We start from the raw sequence: 20,125 nt of genomic DNA, 5'->3' as shown, positions 1-20,125 counted from the left end.
TCAAAAAGCTTGACATAATCGAAGACAAAGCAGCCCACTTGATTGGCACCCCGTCCCCACCTTCCCTCCGCCACTGACGCAAAGTGGCAGCATTGGGTAGCTAGCATCTACAAATGCACTGCAGCAACTCACCATGGCTCCTACGACAGCACTTTTCAAACACAACGCCCACCAGCTAGAAGGACGAGGGCAGCAGAAGCATGGGAATGCCACCACTTGCAAGATCCCTCCCAAGCCACACACCATCCTGACTTGGAACTATGGGGTTGATTATCTGGCCACGTTGCGCTCGGCGCAAATCTAACTATGTTGGGAGAATAGCGGGAGAGCCCCAAAATGGGATTTGCACAGGACGCCGAACAGTGGACGATCCTCCTGGACTGTTGCAACAGGGCTTGAAAGGGGGGGGGGGCGTAATTTGACAACCCCATAGCGAGGCGGCGCTCACCCTGAGGGGGGGGGGGGGGAGGTCGCCCATTTGGTGATGGGCGGGGTGGGACCTGATGCTGGTGAGAGGGGGACGCGGTGCCTGAAGGGAGATCCATTGAGAAGGCCATGATACCAGGGAGGGATTGGTACTGGCGAGGATGAAGTGGGGAGGGGGATCCCGGGGCCCCGATGCCAGTGTAGTTTGGAGGAGGAGGGGGGGGATTGCCTTTACAGTCACTTTGAGGGCGGATCGATCCCTGAAGCCAGGTTTGCCGGCACGTTTAGGCTCCCCCTCTCTCGATGCCTGTGCGAATCCCACCACCCAGAAAATATTTCGAACTGCAGGTGAATTGCAACCCAGGTTCTGCCAACCCACTCGGGAATCGCGTGGCGTTTCCTGCCGGAGACCGCACTTGCAAATTTATTGGGAGAATGCTGCCCTACATCTTAGCTGTTGCTGGGACAAAATCCAGGAACTCCCTCCTAACAGCACCATGGGTGTACCTACACCACATGGACTGCAGCTGTTCAAGACTTTAGCTCACCAACCTCTTCTCGAGGGCAATTAGGGATGGGCAATGAATGCTGGCTAAGCCAGCCACACCCACATCCCGTGAAAGAATCTTTCAAAGTTGCCAGACCCGTGTGGAGTTTTCACATTCTCCCCGTGTTTGCGTGGTTTTCACCCCCACAACCCAAAGTTGGGCGGGGTAGGTGGATTGACCAGGCTAAATTGCCCCTTAATTGGGAAAAATGAATTGGATACTCTATAAAAATTAAAAATAAATGTTTTATAATTTGCCAGAAAGCTGCCTGATAGCTGACAGGTTTCTGCCTATGGGACAACACACTGGAGTTGCTATCAGGGCTTACTTCGCCCTCTCATCTCCAGAGACACCCACAGGTAGTGTGGCTGTAGCTGGGGGCTTAGTTCATGTGCCACTGGACATAAACAGATGCCAATTGGCCTCTGTGCCACATGTCTGATGGCCAGGCCTGCTTTGAAAAGATACACTACAATACAAGGTTGCAGCTAATGATCACAGTGTGAGACCTTTGACTTGAAAAGTACCTGTCACAGTGCAGTTTGCTGGAATAATAGGTAGTGTCTGTATTCATAATGAGATTTCAATTAAGCATGGCCCCTCAGAATGAGTTTCAGATGAATTGTTAAGCCATGGTTCCAACTGCTTTCTCCGATGGACATACCATCTCCCTGGCACGATTCAAAGATAATCAGGAGAGTTCTCCCTGATGTCCTGACCAATATTTATCACTTGACTAACATCGCCAGATTTAATTATCTGATCATTATTACAATGCGGTTTGTGAGGCCTTGCTGTATGTAAATTACATGCTGTGTTTCTTGCATTAGAACAGTACAGTATTTAAATTACTGTAAAATGCTTTTGGAAATCCTAATTTTGTGAGAGGCGCTATATGAATGCACATTTCTTTCATGTGGCAGCATTTGTAAAGTGCAGGTTTTTGTAGCACTAATTAAATAAGCTTTATACTTGCGTTGTTAGCTGATAAGTTTTGTTCTCGTTCCTCTGAGAATGAAGGGCGGATGGGATCACGGTGTCAAATTAGGCTTTACGAATTGTGATAAATCGGAGTTCATTCTCCTATTTCTACGGTAGTAGAAGTAATTGAAAGTTGTGTGAATGAGTTAGACTTTGAGATGAGTAATGGTGGGTTGAACCTCAATTAGTGGCAGATATTCAGTAATGGCTTCCGATGTTTAGACGGTGAGTTTTGTATAATGCCTAGTATGGAGCTTTGAGTCACAAAGTTTCTTTACAAATTGCACCAGCACCATCTCCTGGTGGAAGGTCAGTTATGTAACCATTGTTTCAAGAAATCTCATCAACGAAGCAGATGATTTTTCACACACAATTGCAGGTTCTTTCATAACCACTATGGATGTATGTGGCAAAGTGGGGTGTGGACACTCCCATGTAGTGAATGAAGAGCTTAACACTCTCCCCATCAGGGAGCATTTAGCAGTTATCAGTCCATAATAATCTTTTAATTTCTATGTATGTAACTCGGGAGATGCTGTCCTATACATTATAGGTCAGTATGGTAAATATCTGCAAAATTGGGGGGATGGGGGCGCAACACAGCTGAGCCTCAGGGACTTGATATGATTCAGATGTCTCTCAATAAAATTATGGTAGCTAATTAAATTTGTGACTCGTCAATAATTCAGCAACTGAGAGAGAAGCGCTAAGCTATTCAGACCAGGAAGATCCAAGGTTGATTTCTGGGTAATCAGCTGATCTTCGGTGAGGTGGATGCAAGCTGTTACAATGAGGCAGGGATTTCCATTGGATTTCTGATCCTAATCAGGATCCAGTGAGTGTTGGAAGTGTGCGCCCGTGGACACTGGGTGAGGAGAGTTTGGCTAATCGCCCCCTTTATTTATCGAAATAACTTGCATCTGCATAGCACCTTATTACACCTTGAGTATATCCCAGAGCACTGTCCAACCAATGGACTCCTTCTCAAATAAGAGTCCAAGTTGTGTTTGTGGGCAGGTGTGGCACACAGCACAATCTTGTCTCTAATCTATCCTCTCGGGTACATGCAGTGTCAGCACCTGAGCTGGCGGCCGCCAGTGTAAATCAAGTTACTGTGCTCTGTCGTCTTCATCACTCCTCGTCTTGGTGTTCCTCCACTGCCTGGCCAGGTTGCAGCTTTTGAGTACCAGAAAGAAATACAAAATCATAGTTTTTTTGTTTTACAGAATGTATTCTTTCCGTGAGCGTGAGTTAGGCTGGCTCGGCCAGCCTTTGTCGCCCCTCCCTCACTGCGCTTGAACTGTGTGTCTTGCTAGGAGGCCATTTCTGGGGGCAATTAAGAGTCAACCACATTGCTGTGGGTATTGAGACACATGTAGGCCAGACCATGTAAGGATTGTAGATTTTCAGTGAACCAGACGAGTTTTTTTCCCGCAAATCGATGATAGTTTTGTGGTCACCGTTACTGAGACTACCTTTCAGTTCCCTATTTTTATTGATTTAAATATAAATTCCACCAAGACTTGAACCCGCGTCCCCAGAGGATTCACCCGGGGCTCTGGATTACTAGCCCAGTGACATTACCACGGCGCCATGGTCTGCCCGGTATCAAGGTGGGGAGGATAGCAGGGATGCAAATACAAAAAGATAGTGTTTACAACACCTGCAGTTTATAAATCGGAACAGATGGTAGGCTGAGGGGAAAAGAAGATGTGAGAAGGAGGATTAGTAGGACGGTATTGTCACTCTTTACGGTTTCAGCTGTTCCAATAATAACAACACTCTGGCCTCTGAGTGTTAGGACATGAAGGTGCAACTGTCCCCCTACAATAAGCTCCTGCTACCTCTGATTTTGAGCAACGGAAATGCGTGACACAGTCACCGAAGACCGGAATTCAACCAGGTCCCTGATGCTGTGATGCAGCAGTGCTAACCACTGTGCCACCCTGTCTCACTCCAGGGGATTTTGGATCTCTTGGTGATGCAGCCAGCCAATCAACAGCACTTTTCTGTCCACCAAAATCATTCTGATCAGCAGGCTGCCTGGGTTTTAGTCAGTGGGCATGGGTTCACACTTTACCATCCCGGTTTCTGTTTTCGGGGATTATCTGTTATATTCATCCTTTTTGTTTCAACCGAGGCCATTTGGCTGATCGAGCCTGGTCCAACCCTCTCTGAACTTAGGCCCACTTCCCCGCCCCACGCCGTAACCCCACCTACCCTATTGGACACTGAGGGGCAATTTAGCATGGGCAATCCACCTAACCTGCACATCGTTGGACTGTGGGAGGAAACCGGAGCACCCGGAGGAACCCCTCATAGTTCAGGGGAGAACGTGCAGCTCCGCACAGTCAGCCAAGGTCAGAATTGAACCTGGGTCCCTGGTACTGTGAGGGTGCAGTGCTAAGCACTGTGCCACCGTGACGATTCTAATAATTCTCCAGTGTAGGAAAGCACGGTGGCACAGTGGTTAGCATGGCGCCGAGGTCCCAGGTTCGATCCCGGTCTGAGTCACTGTCCGTGTGGAGTTTGCACATTCTCCCCGTGTTTGCGTGGGTTTCGCCCCCGCAACCCAAAGATGTGCAGAGTAGGTGGATTGGCCACGCTGAGTTTCCCCTTAATTGGAAAAAATGAATTGGGTACTCTAAATTTATTTTTAAAAAAAAGAATTCTCCAGTGTCATTTCAAAGTGGCAAATACTTAAGAAATCGGCATGGGAGCAGAGCAAGGATCACCATCATCTGAAAAGATAACTGCCTATGAACTGAAAATTCACCAAGTGAGATCCATCCAGTCAGTTTAACAGATTGAGATAGTGGAGTAGATTTGTCAGCCATCCCTGAAGTGCTCTTATGTTACTGACCTTACATTGCTGACTGGACACAACCCCACTGATTATTTCATTATGATCGATCTCCCTGCTGCAAGAAGCCATATAAACTCCCAAGTTGTCTCATAACAATTTAATTTAATGTAAACACATATTTAGTTCTCTGGAATCGATCAAGCTAAGCAAAATTCAACAAGGCCATTTAGATTTCCCGATTGTCCAGCTCCCCACCCCCAATTATACTGGCTAAAATCAGTGTCATTGTTATTGATCTGTTTTTCCCCTCTAACCCTGTGTGAATCAATTGTTCAACATATTTATTGTGCATTTTAGACTTTACTTTGTGCAATGTCTTGTTTTTGCATATGTAATTGTAGCTCAGCTTTGAAGTTTCAAAGTACAAAACTTGTTTATGATGTGATCAGTTCTGGCTATAGATGTTTATCAACCTTTTATCTACTGAAAGCAGTCAAAGAATCATTATTATTTTGAGAATGCAAAATTCAGCGTTTCCCACCTATTGGGTGAGATGTTTTAAACGGGAGTGTGTAGTAAAATTTAAATCAGTTTACTTTGATCCAGGGCTGTGCTACAGTTGTTTCGAAGGTTTTGATTTGATTTTTTTTAAACCAGCCTTGAGCAACCTACTTTCCACCACTTCCTGTACAATCGCAGCTGTAAGCATAACGTAAAAGTTGTTGTTCAGCTCTAAAGCGTTCAAGCAGCATCCTTCCATCTACATAAGACGATGGACTCAGACCAAGCAATCTGTTTCAGATGGGACGTCTTCATACGGCGCACCTTTGGTGGTGGCTGAAGAAGTCAATCTTTTAGTGACAGGTTTTGCTTCAAGTGCTGCATACAAAGCTATCGAGTGTCATTGTTTTCAGCACCTGTTAACGCAGACGCTGTAGCCATTGATCATTGTGTTGGTGTGTGCCAGCCCACAGAAGGTGTTGGCATTTTCCTCTGTCACCAGGGTGATAGGGGTGGGGCAGGTAGTCGGGGGGTGGGGGTGGGAGGGCGAGGGTGAAGCAAAGTGGGGTAGTGGAGGGTAGGGGAGGTAGTTGGGGGGGCAAGGTTAGTGACTCCCAGGTGCGATAATTGATGTCTAGGGCCTTTACGTCACGCTTGCAAGCATCCTTGAAGCGGCGCTTTAAGTATTCTGCCCCCACCCCTGCAATTTTGCTTCCCTCACCTGACGACCCCAACTACCCTTCTGACCCTCCCTGACTAACCTAAACCTTTCCCCCAACTACCTCCCTCACCCTCCACTACCCCACTTTGTTTCACCCTCGCCCTCCCACCCCCACCCCCCGGCTACCTGCCTCACCCCTATTACCCTCAATCCACCGTGACTAATTTGCACTATTCAAATCCCTCAACACCTTGAGCACCCCCACAACTGACCTGATTATCCCACACCATCCAACAACCCCGCCCCCCCCCCCCCCGACTCCCAGCTTCCCTCTCCAACCTGCCCTGAATAGCCACTGACCCACGTACCCCACATCACCTGCCCTTCCTCGCCTGCCACATCACTATCCACCTCTACTCACCCTATCACTCTACCCAGTAACTCATTCGTCCATCCACGAACATTTGAACAGCCAATTGCAGCAATCGGTGCCATAAAAAGGGGGCGGGTCTTCGGCACTGATTTTCTCCACTGCTCTCTCCAAGGAATCCTGTGAAGAGAGAGTTCTTCTGCATTGTGGATCGGACGTCAGAGCTTTTTAAATACATCTAGTTAAATGAGTGGTTTTTTTCTGTCTGCCCAGTGTCAGGCGATGGTTTCCGAATCTGATCGACCGTTTTGGGCCAATACCTTTGACAAATTGGTGGTCTTCACTGAAGATGGGACAACCATACATTTGTTGCCTGTGCTAATTTAATGTGTGAAGGAAGCACATCTGATGCGTTTTCAATGTAAGGGCCATGTATGAAAGTTTTGTTGAGTGATTCTCACATGTAATTGTTACTTTTAGGGCATTACGTTCCTGTGGCCCAGGTGGGCCCCCACATATAAAGCTTGTTTTGGAATGGGATCAAAGGACAAAAGATAGGTGAGTGTGCAAATGCGGTCACATGAGCTGGATTATTATTTGACTTTCACCTGTAGAGACATCTGTGGCTAAAGAACAACAAAGAAAAGTACAGTACAGGAACATGCCCTTCGGCCCTCCAAGCCTGCGCCAACCATGCTGCCCATCTAACGTAAAAGCTTCTGCACTTCCGGGGTCCGTATCCCACAACCCTCTGCGTTTTAAAAAAAAAAAACATCCCTCACACATCTCCTCCAAACTTTGCCCCTCGCACCTTAAACCTAAGTCCCCTAGTAATTGACTCTTCCACCCTGGGAAAAAGCTTCTGACTATCCACTCTGTCCATGCCCCTCATAATTTTGTAGGCTTCTATCAGGTCGCTCCTCAACCTCTGTCGTTCCAGTGAGAACAAACCGAGTTTATCCAACCTCTCCTAAACTATACTCAAATGTGTAAACTGAACTGTGGACTTGCATTGAAAATGAGCATTCTGGTGGATTATGCACATGAGGAAATGAAAACTCCAGTGCTTTGTCACTGTGTTTGATGGAGATCAAAGTGAATGTAAAGTCCCTGACGGGTAATAAAATCCAGAATTCCAGAATATAGGGCCAGTTGATCTCACTGTTGTTAGAAATTCAGGTCTGACATTCAACGTTGTCAGAAAGTACCTTAAACAGCCTGGACTTCCCGTTGTCCTGAGCGCACCAGCATGAGACGCAGGAATGTAAAATGAAACTCTCTTAAATTCTGGACCAGATCTCTCTGTCTCACGCACATGTAATTCATTTGAAGGTGAACCAAGTTAGGACTGGGCAAGGGGACATTGGGTTCAGTTCATTAGCTGTTTTATCCCGCAGCAGGCGAAAATACAAGAGGCCAATGAATAAGATGCGAAAGACTTGGTAAAATCAGAGTAACTTCTATTTATCTACTAATGCAAAAATACATAAAAGAATATGCATATGCTTAGGGACTAGGTATCTGACCTGTTATACAGGTCAGACTAAGCTGGGAATATTCACACTTGAGAAAAAGCAGTCCAGGAGCTAATGTCGAGTTGTTCAAAATTAAAAGGGTCCAACTTTCTTGGCATAACCACAAACTCTAACCATAAATTCAATCTCAGGAGATAGATGGTAACCAGACTTATTTAAATATTCCTTGGAGAAGTTGAGATGACACAAATTGACCAGGAGGATGATGAGGTTGATAACCTCCTCAAATTGAAGAGTAAGATTTTTTTTTGCCAAATAAACGATTGAGAGATATAAATGATAAGAGTTTAAAAGCGGCAATATTCGAAGTTTAGGACTGAGCAGGTGAATTATAATGGTTTTCCAAAGCAATGTATTCCAATGCTCATGTGGTCCTGTTTGTAAAGAGAAACTGGGCTTCAGTGAAGTGCGTAACCACAGTGGAACCTGTCTTTGTTTCTCAGCTTGTTTGGAAGCATTCAGGAGGAAGTTGTCCAGGACGGAGAGAGTGTTCAGACTCAGCAGCAGGCCCATCAGCAGGCACACAGCTGTACATTGGCCGAGTGCTTTGAACTGTATACAAAGGATGAACAGGTAAGGAGGGTGATTGGAATCGCCATCAAATACGGGACAGCACACCTATTACAGGAGAAAGATAAAATTCAGCTGCATCTTTAAAAATGGTAATAGCAGCTCACCCTTCAGTGATATAAGAAAAAACAAGGACACCCGTGTTGATGGTTGTTCCTGAAGGATGTGTCTAACAAAATTAGTGCAGCAAATCCAAGCACATTATTATTTTACTTATTTTGCCCATATTTTTCAATCCCCTATCCTACCAACAGCCATTCCTGAGAGAATGGACTTGCTTTATTTGCGGTGCTTTATTGGCTGTGCTAAGTGCACGCTGCACCCAAATCCCCAGGTTATGCAACAACAACTTGTATTTATGTAGTGTCTTTAACAGAGTAAGATGTCCCAAGGCGCTTCATAGGGGGTTATGGTGAGACACATAGGGAGATATTAGCATAGTTGACCAAAAGCTCGGTCAAAGGTTTAGGGACAAGGGTTCGGTGTAGGGATGGGGTTTCCGAGCTTTGGGCCTTGGCAACTGAAGTCAAGGCCACCAATGGAAGAGCAGTTAAAATTGGGTTTGCTCGGGAGGCCAGAATTGGAGATATCTCAGAGCTGGAAGAAATTACAGAGGCGAGGAGGGGGTGAGGCTTCAGAAAGATTTGCCAATAAGTGTGAGTATCTTTTAAAAACGAGGCATCTACTAAATCTGGAGCCAGTGGAGGTGAGTGAGCCCAAGATGTAGTGGGGAGCGGAACTTGGTGCAAGTTCAAAAGAGGCCACAGAGGTTTGAATTGCCTTGAGTTTCTGGAGGATAGAAAGTGGGAGGCCATTGGGAATGTGGTGGCACAGTCAAGTCGAGAGGTAACAAAGGCATGGGTGAGCTCAGACAGGAATGGAGTTGGGCATAAAACAAATTTGGCTTTCAATTGATGTGTGGGATTTATTCTTTTTCATCCTTTTGGTACCTACCTTCCAACAGTCTAATTAAATTCAGCATTTTATCAAGTGATAAATTATTGGTCATGAATTATTGCTTGTAAATTTGTGATATAGTACAATATTATGTCAGTGCATTCACTATAATTTATTGCAGTCAGAAGAGAGAACACAATAAACGCAAAATTATATTTTCTGTTGCAAGCTGTACATTCAATGTTGGCAAAGATTTAGAGTGTTGATGTGATTCAATCATTTCTCTGCAGTTAGCTCCAGATGATGCCTGGCGATGCCCGCATTGTAAAAATCTTCAGCAGGGGATGGTCAAGCTTAACCTATGGACTTTGCCTGACATTCTGATCATTCACCTGAAACGATTTCGACAGGTATTTATTTTTGTGTTAAAACAGGATTGTGATTTATTCAAACAATCTCTTTTATTTTGCAATGCCTTTAAGTGTAAACTAGCTGGGTGGAATTCTCCGTCGGCGGGATCCTCCGCTCCGCCAGCAATGCACCCACGCCTGTGGGTTTCCCTAATGGCGTGGGTTGGCCACAATGGGAAATCCCATTGGCCGGCTGCTGGAACAGAGGATCCCGCTGCCGGTGAGGGTGCGGCACGCAGGAAATCGCGGCTGGCGAACCGGAGAATCCTGCCCACTGTCTTTTGGCAGCTGCATAAAAGTGCGTTCTGGTTACCTTTACAGAGAGGCTATTTCATGTTGTTTTTATTTTGGAAAGGGTGAGTAGCACGCGTTATACTTAAAGAATAATGCAACAGAGTGGTCGCTTGTATTGTTGCATTTCCAGCAAAGCTCAGTGCATCATTGTGGGTGATTCAGCCTAACTCGGCGAATAGCACAGTTCCTGTACTGTGTTGGCATACTTTATGGCGGTGGAGGCGACCCATCTTGGTCATCAATGGGATCTTCCAGTCCCACTGCTGTCAATGGGTTTTCCTGTTGTCCGCACCCTCTGCCACCCGAGAACACGTGGTGGTGTGGGGGAGGGGATTGCCGTCAGCGGGGACTGAAAGATCCAGCTGGCGGGAACTGAGGGAAAATTTTGAGTCCCTTTTTTAAAATTGCAGTCAGTAAAATTTAACTCAAATGCGTTAGCACGTTGGTTTGTATTAGCACACTGTTGATCTCAAAACATTTGTAGTGTTGTAATTGCTTTGGACATTGCAGATAACTTTATGCATCACCGTGGCCGTTAGAGAACCTTTGATGAACATGGATCAGGTTCCTGGGCTGAATTTTCTGGTCCTCCCGCTGTTTGTCAATGGGATTTCTCATTGAGGCTACCCTACGCTGTCGGGGGGATGCGCTGCCGGTGAATCGTAGCGGCCAGAGAATTCCTATGTTGTAGTCCTCATCTCTGATTATACTTGTGTCCAGTAAGGTTCTGTGTCATCAGCAGACCATCACAGAAAGGCTCCTTTAATCTATTGGCTGACAATTTTTGATCACCCAGGCAACCATTTGTTTTATTATCCACTTGTCATCTCATTGTGATAAGTTTCACAAAGGGAATTGGCTAATTATCTGATTTTAACAGAAAAATGCTGCAGGGTCAGGTGGCAAGGGTGGGGGAGTGGAACAAGCTGAATTGTTCTTGCAGAGAGCACAGACTGAATGGCCTCTTTCTGTGTTGTAACTATTCTGTATGATTCTATCCCAGTCTTTTCCGTCTTTCTGCTCAATTTTACTTCAGCATATTTTCAAAGTTTTGTGCGAGATCCTCTCATCGTAAGTTGCTCTTTGAACAAATGTGACCCCATGTAAATATTCATTCAGTTGGTTTGAAACGAGGAGTTAACTTTGAAATGCCTTAACTGAATAATGCAGTCCAAAAGTGGTCTGCGCTTTAGGCAGCTGTTGTTGAGGTGTAAGAATTATACTATTGTGGCGAGTTCTCACATTGGGCGTCACAGTGAGTTTTGCAGACTTAATTCCACCTTAACAGATACACCATCAGGGAGGCGGTGGCGTAGTGGTATTGTCACTGGGCTAGTAATCCAGAGACCCAGGGTAATGCTCTGGGTCCTGAGTTTGTATCCCACCATGGCAAATGGTGAAATTTGAAATCACTAAAAATTTGGAATTAAAAGTCTAATGATGACCATGAAACGATTGTCGTAAAACTCATTTGGTTCACTGATGTCCTTCAGGGACGGAAATATGCCGTCCTTACCTGGTCTGGCCTACATGTGATTCCAGACCGATGCGGGTGACTCTGAACTGTACCCCCCCCCCTCCCAACTGGAATGGCCTCACAAGCCACTCAGTTCAAGGGCAATTAGGGATGGGCAACAAATGCCGGACCAAGAACGAATGTTTAAAAACTTTCTTCCTAATTCTCACATGCACCTCTCAATGATTCCTTCAGAATTGCCTCCGCACCTTGTTGTTTATGGGTGGCTGACAATTTACTGTGGTTAGCTAATTATGCATGTTGTTTGCTGCTTGTTCGGTGGTTTCTTATCTGAAGACTGTGCAAGCTCTGTTGATTCAGAGCGACCAACGATTGGTCCCGGTTAGTATCTCACTGGTTAGTAACTGCCTGTTATATAATCAATGCATCTCTGTTAATGTTTTTTCTCCATCTAAGCTTGTGGTTAATATAGTTTAACTATCATTAAAGTTCTTCTTGTTGTTAGGGATGTTCAAAAGAAATTTTCCCTTCAGTGGTGTAAACATTTCACACTCATAAAGGAAGCTCAAATAATTACACACCTTGTACTGACTTTCACAGGGTGTGGAGTTAATATTGTTGCGGAGTTTCCAGGACTTGTGAATCTTGCTTTTGCCATGCATTTTGATTTGTGGACTTCACATGAATAATAGGGCAAGCGAGACCATTTTTATTTCTCCCTGTGAATTGTGAGCATTAAAACAAGAATGGAAATCAATAAACTGTGAATGAAATTATGCTGACAATATTTCCTTCTGTTTTCAAGGATTTTAGCACAATGTTAAATAAACCATCAGAAGTTAATGTTGTACAACATTTCAATATTTCAGATGGGAGAGAGAAGAACCAAGCTTTCTACTCTGGTAAAATTTCCACTCCTTGGCCTCGATATGACACCTCATGTAGCAAAAAGAACTCCGAACACTAAGAACTTTTTATCCCACTGGTCACCATGGCGGCGACCACGTATTCCTTCTGGGAGTAATCACGAAAGCTTTGTGTATGACTTGTATGCTGTGTGCAACCATCATGGGAGCATGCAAGGTGGTCACTATACAGGTAGGTCAGCAGTATCCCTGTACCTTTATAACAGTCAGTATTATTGCATTCAACTCATCCATCGTCCAAGTAAACCTACTGTTTATCTGTATTAATTGATATGTTATACTGATACAGAACAGCCAGAAAGTTATTTATAACTTGGCTGTTGTCTAAAACGTGCAAATGTATCTCAATTTTCAACCTTCCTGACTGGGCAATCCTAAATTGCCTCACACTGTGTTTATCAATAGTAACATATTGTAGCCCTAAAGGAACTAGGCTTACTACATTGCACATCTGTCCCTGTGAAACAGAACAGCATCTAACTTAGGGCTTTTCAAAGTTTGGGTCGCGGGCGGATCAGGGAGTAATGGGTCGCAGCATTCCCACGGTGGTCCCTATCGTGGGCGAGGTACCTAATGGCCGTTACCGGCATTTTTATTGAGAATGGTGGCTGCTGCCACCTTGTAAATGATAATGAAATGAGGCTGTTTGTAGTCTTCCAACCATAAATGAACAACCGCAATGAACAAGTCACGCGCCCTGCATGCACACCTGACGTCAAGCGCCCTGTATATTAGTGCTTTTTGTGCCAAAACAAGGAGGAGAGCTTCTTCCAGTCTCTAGCTGCTAGCAAGCAAGGCAAGAGGACTGAGAAGATGTATTGTTTTGTTACGAGAAAGTGACAGCCAGAGACACAATAAAGCAGAGTACCTACTGGCCAGGATCTCACATCTGAATCTGCTGCAGCGAGTTTCTCATCCAAGGCAGGATAGAGCAGTACTAGTGTTAGGTCTTAACCGAGCTCCATTCTATGGTTCCATTCTATTCTATGGCCTCTGGTTAACAACCTACAAAGAAGAAACGTAACTTGAGAATAAAGCTGTACAAAGATGATTTCTTGAGGTATGGTTTTGTCAATTGTGCCAATGCAAAGCCCATGTATGCTTTAGGCAGGGAAGTACTGGCAAATGAAAGGAGAAGTTTCAGATTTTGAAAGCGAAGTGGTGGGTGATAAATTCCTTTTGAGGTTGAGACACCAGAGTCAGTTATTAACTTACAGCTGACTCCAATTGAAAAGACTACACTGCTGTACCTGAACACACCAAAATATGTGGATGTTAACATTCTAGAGGGGCATCTCTCAGGAATATCCAGTGCTGAGTAAAACAAGTATTTTGTTGCTATTGCCCTTCACGATGACCCGCATGAGTGAGGTTGGATTTTCCATTCTCACAAAGATGAAGGCGACACAATGGAACTGGCTGGACTCTGCACCTGATATGTTCATTGCCTTCTCTTGTGAACCTGATTGGAGGGGGATCGTGAGGACCAAGCAGGCTTCCCTTTCACATTAAAGCGAACATGGCGTGGGTCGCGAAGGTCAGCCGGTGTGGGTGGCGATGGTTGGCCAGCTGGCAAAAGTGGGTCCCGGGGAGAAAAGTTTGGAAAACACAGATCTAACTCACCGTCAACAACCCTACAGAAAATCTCGTAGCAATGTCCGCCTTTTGTCCATTATACCTTCAGTGTAACTTTCTTCTGTGCCACTTTTCATAGAAGTATTTTCTCCAAAAACAGGAAGACTAATTATTTGCAATGCACAAAGAAAAGTTATCTTATTTATATCAGCTGCAATAACTGTATCTTCTAATTGTCCTTGTTAAACTTGTATAAAATAAAGAACATGTCTCAAGCAAAATCCCTAGGTTTATAGTGAGTGGTGCCATATATGTGGGTGTAGATTTCTTACGTTGTGTATACTTCTATGTCACACTTTGTCATCATTGTTTTATCACAGTTGTGGAACTGGTAATACTTGTAGTCGCAACTGGTTGCATTCTGCTTCATGTCTGTTAAAATAACCATTATATTTATCTGTAATTACACTTCATCGTTCTCAGCTTTAGAGTAACTGTTGCAGCTCTAAAACTCTGTTCCCCCAAAACTCTGTTCCTCATGCTATCTAGACAGCTTGGCAGTGGTGAATTAATTAAGCAGTTAATAATTCATTACATAACTACGGCCTCAAGACACAATTTGGGTTTCAGTGATAATAAATGCATTTTCAATTCATGGACTATGGCTTCTTGGGCAGTAGGATAGCCAGTAATTATTAATTGCTAACAAATCTCCCCTGAAATTGCTCATGATTAAAACCTGGCAGATTATGCACAGTAAAATGAACAGAAATCCTGACTACTCTGTGGTAGAGGTAGCTCAGGAGCTGGAGAGCACCGTGAAAGGATTCCAGGATCAGCCGGTAAAAGGAATGGGATCACAGCACCTTGCAGGAAGATGATCTCAAAGTTCCCGCAACACTGGAGAGAGGTATGAGGAATACTGGGACAGATCCTGGGATCTGGAGTTCTGGTGGCGGCATGTGAGGGAGAGGTCGCTCATTACGTATCTCCAACTGGGATCCCCGTTTCTTAGGCCTTTTTGCCCAAGTTCTTTGGAGATTTTTGCAGGAAAGCACTCTGGATCGGTACTACAGGGTTCTCGCACACGGCCCGAAAGGGAAAGGAAGCAAGAAACCCGCAGTGGACAAACCTTCGGCGGACTCTGAGGCTTCCCGCAGTCCCTGAGCAGAGAAAGTGGCGACGGCAGCATTGCCGACGACAGCTACCCCAATAACAGCGGACATGCTCTCGGGTGTGTTCACAAAGGAGTTTGAAAAGCATTTCGATAAGCAGTGGAAGTTGGTGTCGGAGAGTCTCCGTAAATCGATTGAGGAAGTGCTGGGCCCCGTTCAGGTGAAACCTGATAAGACTGTCAAGGCAGTAAAGAAGTATGGGGAGATGTTAGAGGGTGTGAAGAAGGCGTTGATTAGGCAACGTGAGTAGCTTGCATCGTTGGAGGCCGAGATGGCGGTGGTGGCCAATGAAAATAAGAGACTGAAGGCAAAGGTCGAGAAGGCAGAACCTCCGAGCCGTGGGGTTGCCAGAGGGGGTGGAGGGTGTATGGGAAGGTGGCCGATGGTGGTCTCGCTTCCTCCCCACCCTGCTCGGAGCTCGACAGGCCCATTGAATGCTTTGGCAGAAGCCACGGCCAATTGAGCAAACTCGAGTGATCATCATTCAGTTCCACAGCTTCCGGGAGAAGGAGAGCATCCTGAAGTGGGCCAAAGAGCACCGTGACTCGAAGTGGGAAGGAAACCTCGTGAGGATTTATCAGGATGTGGGTGGGGGCTGAGCTGGCGAGGAAGTAAGCAGCCTTTAATCATGTCAATGGAAGTTGCTCCATTGGAACTGGTGAGGGTGAAGTGGGAGGAGGAGCTGGGACCCATTCTTGATGGTGTGGTATGTAATGAGGCCCTTTGTCAGGTGAATTCCACCTCATTGTGCATGACTCAGCCTCATTCATCTTAAAGTGGTATTCAAGCTCACTTAAATAAGGCTAGGATGAGTGGATTCTTTGATGAAGTGGAGGAGAGGTGTGAGCCGTGCTCTTGTGGGCCCGCTAATCACACCAACATGTTCTGGTCGTGTCCCAGGATGGTAACCTTTTGCATCTCCTTTAGCACCATGTCAGTGATTCTGTACATTGATCTGGAGCCATTTTCGGGATGTCTGGACTCGCTGGGGCTGCGGGCTGAAGGTGGATGTTCTTGCCTTTGTCTGGCTGATAACCCAGAGGAGAGTTCTGCTGGGATGGGAAGAGTCCGCTCTGCCAAGTGCCTCGGCCTGGATGGGCTATCTCATGGAATTTCTATATTTGGAAAAGGTCAAGTATATTGTTAGGGGATTGGTGGAGGGGTTCTACTTGAGGTGGCGGCCAATCATCTCGTACTCTAAATAATTAGTCACCATCAGTTGTTAGAATGGATAGGGGGAAGGAGGGGGGTTAGTTATTATTGTTCAGGGTAGATCATTTTTGTTGACCTGGTGGGAGTTATAAGATCGGTTGTGGTTTCTCTGCTGATTTTTAAATATATATATTATTATGACACTGTACTTTGTATGAGCCACTTTCTGGGCTGTTTGATGTTACGTTTATTATCAATGAAAATTGTTTAATAAAACCATTTTTGAAGAAAATCCTGGGATCCACCAAAGTGGGATTGTGGGTTTGCAAGTATTAGGAAGAATGGTCTCACCAGCATGAGAATTGTTCTGTGATTGGAGCACACTGGGGATGCAATGTGTAATCACCATACGGGAATCCCAGGGAATTTGGGAGCAGCTATCATGTGATCCACTAATACTGAGGAAGAGATTTATGAGCACTGTGTGGTTTAGAATCTGTCTTGTAAAGGGGGGCGGGGTGTATTTTCTGGGATCGGGCATTATTGCCAGTGCAAAACCAAGTCGCCTTCTGAAATGAGAACCAAGGAAATGGAACCCAAACATCTGTTGGATCTTTCAAGCCATTAGGACCTACGCTAGCTCTATTCCCTCAATTCCAGCCAACCATTGTGCAAAAAAATGAAATAAAGAACAAAACATACTAATTTGTTCAATCTGCAGTTTTTAAAAATGATTTGGTCCTCACTATAAAATGTTTGCATTGTGAAATACACAGGACAGGCTACCTACTTAATATTGTATGACTGGTCTGTTTATCATTTCTATATTTCTTTTCCACAACACATTGTAACTTATAATCTAACTATGAAGGAAACATTTGGTAAAATACAAACGTTTAATCTTTTTTTGTCAAATGTAGCTAAAACAGGGAGCTATAACCCAGTTTCCATGCTTTAGAAGTAACATTCGCGCCACACAAGTGCCAGGCGTTGACCATCAGCAACGAGAGAGAGTCTAACCATCGCTCCTTTACATTCAATGGCATTACCATTACTAAATCGCCACTATCAACATCATGGAGGTTGCCATTGACCAGAAACTGAATCAGACCAGTCAAATAAATACTGTGGCTACCAGAGCAATACGGAGGCTAAGATTCCTGCAGCGAGGACCTCACCTCCTGATTCCCCAAAGCCTGCCCACCCTCTACAGAGTGTGATGGAACACAGTGCTCTTCCCGCTTGATTGGTACCCCTTCCACAAACATTCAATCCCTCACCACCAATGCACAGTGGTAGTCGTGTGTACCATCTACAGGATGCTCCTTACGCAGCACCTTCCAAACCCGCGACCACTACCACCCAGAAGGTTAACGGGTACATGCGGACACAACCACCTGGAGGAACCCTTCCATGTCGCCCACCATCTTGACTTGAAAATGTATTGGCCATTCCTTCACTGTCGCTGGGTCAAAATCCTTGAACTCCCTCCCTAACAGCAATTAGGGTATCCCTACACCACCTAGCTGGCGACTCTCGCATACCGTAAACAAATTTAAAAAAAGAAAAAATAAGACTCTTAATACAAGTGTACATTTTTAATAGTTTGATATTGTCGCTGACAATGGCTGGCAGACCTCAATAAAACCACCTCAGTGGCTGACTATAATTAGTTTTAATGACATCTGCTGACTCCTGTATTAAATTTTAAAGAAAGCGAAATGTGCTTACACCAGTGCAAATTTCTGGTTTCTGCATAAAATTTACCACCCTGTTTTTTTATTTAAAACAGCGTCTTCTATACAAAAGGGGATACAATACTTTAACTGAAGGCAGCCTTCCCGTTTTTTTTATCCACCTCCACCTATATTGCAGGTTTCATTTTGTCATTTGTCATTCCCAACTAATGATAAATTCTCTTTTTAACGGTATGGTCAATACATTGACCTGTTCTTTCACCCAATTCGACAGAGGCAGTCCTCACTGTATAATAAAGTGCTTTTTGTCTTCAGATAATTTAGAATTGTTGAAATTTCCCCAATTGATTCAAACTGTTGTGCACATTCCTTACTATCAGGTCAGCCATGATCTTCTTAAATGGAGGAGCAGGCTCGAGGGGCTGAATGGCCTACTGCTGCACTGTGTTTATATGCTTATTGAATTCTCTTTCATTTCTGATTCCAAGCTGGCCATTTTCCTCCTTTTCGTTTGACATGAAAGCCTTCCTGCTACCTTAGCAATGCTTTATAAAGTGTGGTTGTCTAACTTGTCTGGTTCATTCAGCTGAAAGTAACAAGCTGTTTCAGTTGGTTAGTCAGCCCATTTTACTAATGTCGGGGTTGACCGACGGAGAATGGGAACAATTGTGATTGTGGATTAACAGCAATGTAGCAACGCCACTGGGTGTCGATTAGGGGACCAATCTGAACAGTGATGCTACAGGGATTTTGTGGCCCCGCTTGCTGGCGGGATCATCCTGTCCTGCCGAAGTTAATGGGCTTTTGGCTCGCTCACGGCATCTGCTGCAGCGGACCCTGCCGCTCCGAGGCCGGAAAACCACAGCCAATGTGTTGGGCACTGTTCTTGAACCTCTCAAACCCTAGCGTAGGGGTGAAGCCTGCTCTCTGTTGCACTCGGAGATTGCCATCTAAGGTGGGATGGAACCAGTTACCAGCATGTTGCAAATCACTGTTCAATCTTCTGCAAAATATCACAAAAGCGTAAAAAAACAATTGAACACGAGCTCACAATAGATTTCAGAAATTCAAGGCTGAAGAGCATACGTGTGATGTGTCTGGCCATTCATTTAAGGAGGGCATTTTGTTGAATGAAAATGACTGAGTCCCTTTTTAATATAGTTAAGGCAAGTAATTTATAAGTTCCTCAATAAATCTGAGCTTTTTGTATGTCTGCTGCTTAAACTAAACTGCTATTTTGCAATAGGGTTGTTGATGTTATAACTGGGTGGGAAGATCCCAGAATGGAAAACTGGCTCAAAGAGTGTAATTTACTTTTCTAAACAATATTTGGAGGGACTGAGCCACAGGACCGCTAATTAGTTTTAACCACAAGAAAAAAACATTTATTATTAAGTGAGAAAATTGGATTGTGATGCAATACTCCTTTACTTCCCCTTTAGTTTAACAATTACACACAGCTTTTAAGATTAACACCAATTACAAAGAACATCTTCAGCTACAATCGTCTCATTGATAAACAAAGACTTTTTTAAGCATACAAGATGACTGTGGTCAAATACCCACGCTGAACCCATGTTAGTGGCTATGGATTTCTCCTCAGAATCAACCCAGATTTTCACGAGAGTTTCAAAACTCCACTCCCAAAATAACACTTTAAAATCTTCTTTCACAATAACGCTTTCCCTTAGTTTTTTATATTTCGAAATCCAGTCCAGGTTTTCCAAATGACCCTCTTAAACAAAGCTTCCGCTCCACGTTTAACAGCAAATCCAGTCCAAAATATACACATTGCCCTGTAGGATTTCTTTGCCTTGACTGCGGTACAAGCCATTCACAATTGCTTTATCTCTATTCTCAGACTGTATTAAAATGGCATCAAACCTTTGATTTACTCTGAAGTCTTCTTTCCCACTCTAAATATGGTTACTGCAATTGACTATCAACTGAGAACAAGGTATTCTGAACAATACCTTGGTCCCTCTTTTAGCTTCAGTCATCGTAAGACAGTCTTTCTGTCCCAATTGCTTATATAAACAACTTATACTTTAGGAAACCTGCCTCTTTGCAGTTGCCATCATGTCCAGTCTTCTGGATGAGTTGAAAGATGTTCACTCCCCAGCA

The 20,125-nt window shown here is 44.6% G+C and overlaps 1 protein-coding gene across 1 annotated transcript in view; it reads left to right on the top strand.

Annotated features, from left to right (window-relative positions):
* The window catches only part of usp43a (ubiquitin specific peptidase 43a), a 601,867-nt gene that overhangs the window by 559,846 nt on the left and 21,896 nt on the right, over positions 1-20,125 (top strand). Inside the window, exons 10-13 of the mRNA XM_072483264.1 lie at positions 6,774-6,851; positions 8,272-8,401; positions 9,586-9,705; positions 12,346-12,574. Of these exons, the coding sequence (XP_072339365.1) occupies positions 6,774-6,851; positions 8,272-8,401; positions 9,586-9,705; positions 12,346-12,574 (557 nt within the window). The remainder of the gene's footprint in view (positions 1-6,773; positions 6,852-8,271; positions 8,402-9,585; positions 9,706-12,345; positions 12,575-20,125) is intronic.

This window comes from Scyliorhinus torazame, chromosome 18 (assembly GCF_047496885.1).
Source record: "Scyliorhinus torazame isolate Kashiwa2021f chromosome 18, sScyTor2.1, whole genome shotgun sequence".
In the NCBI taxonomy this organism is placed as follows: Eukaryota; Metazoa; Chordata; class Chondrichthyes; order Carcharhiniformes; family Scyliorhinidae; genus Scyliorhinus; species Scyliorhinus torazame.
This window is presented reverse-complemented; position numbering and strand designations above follow the sequence as displayed.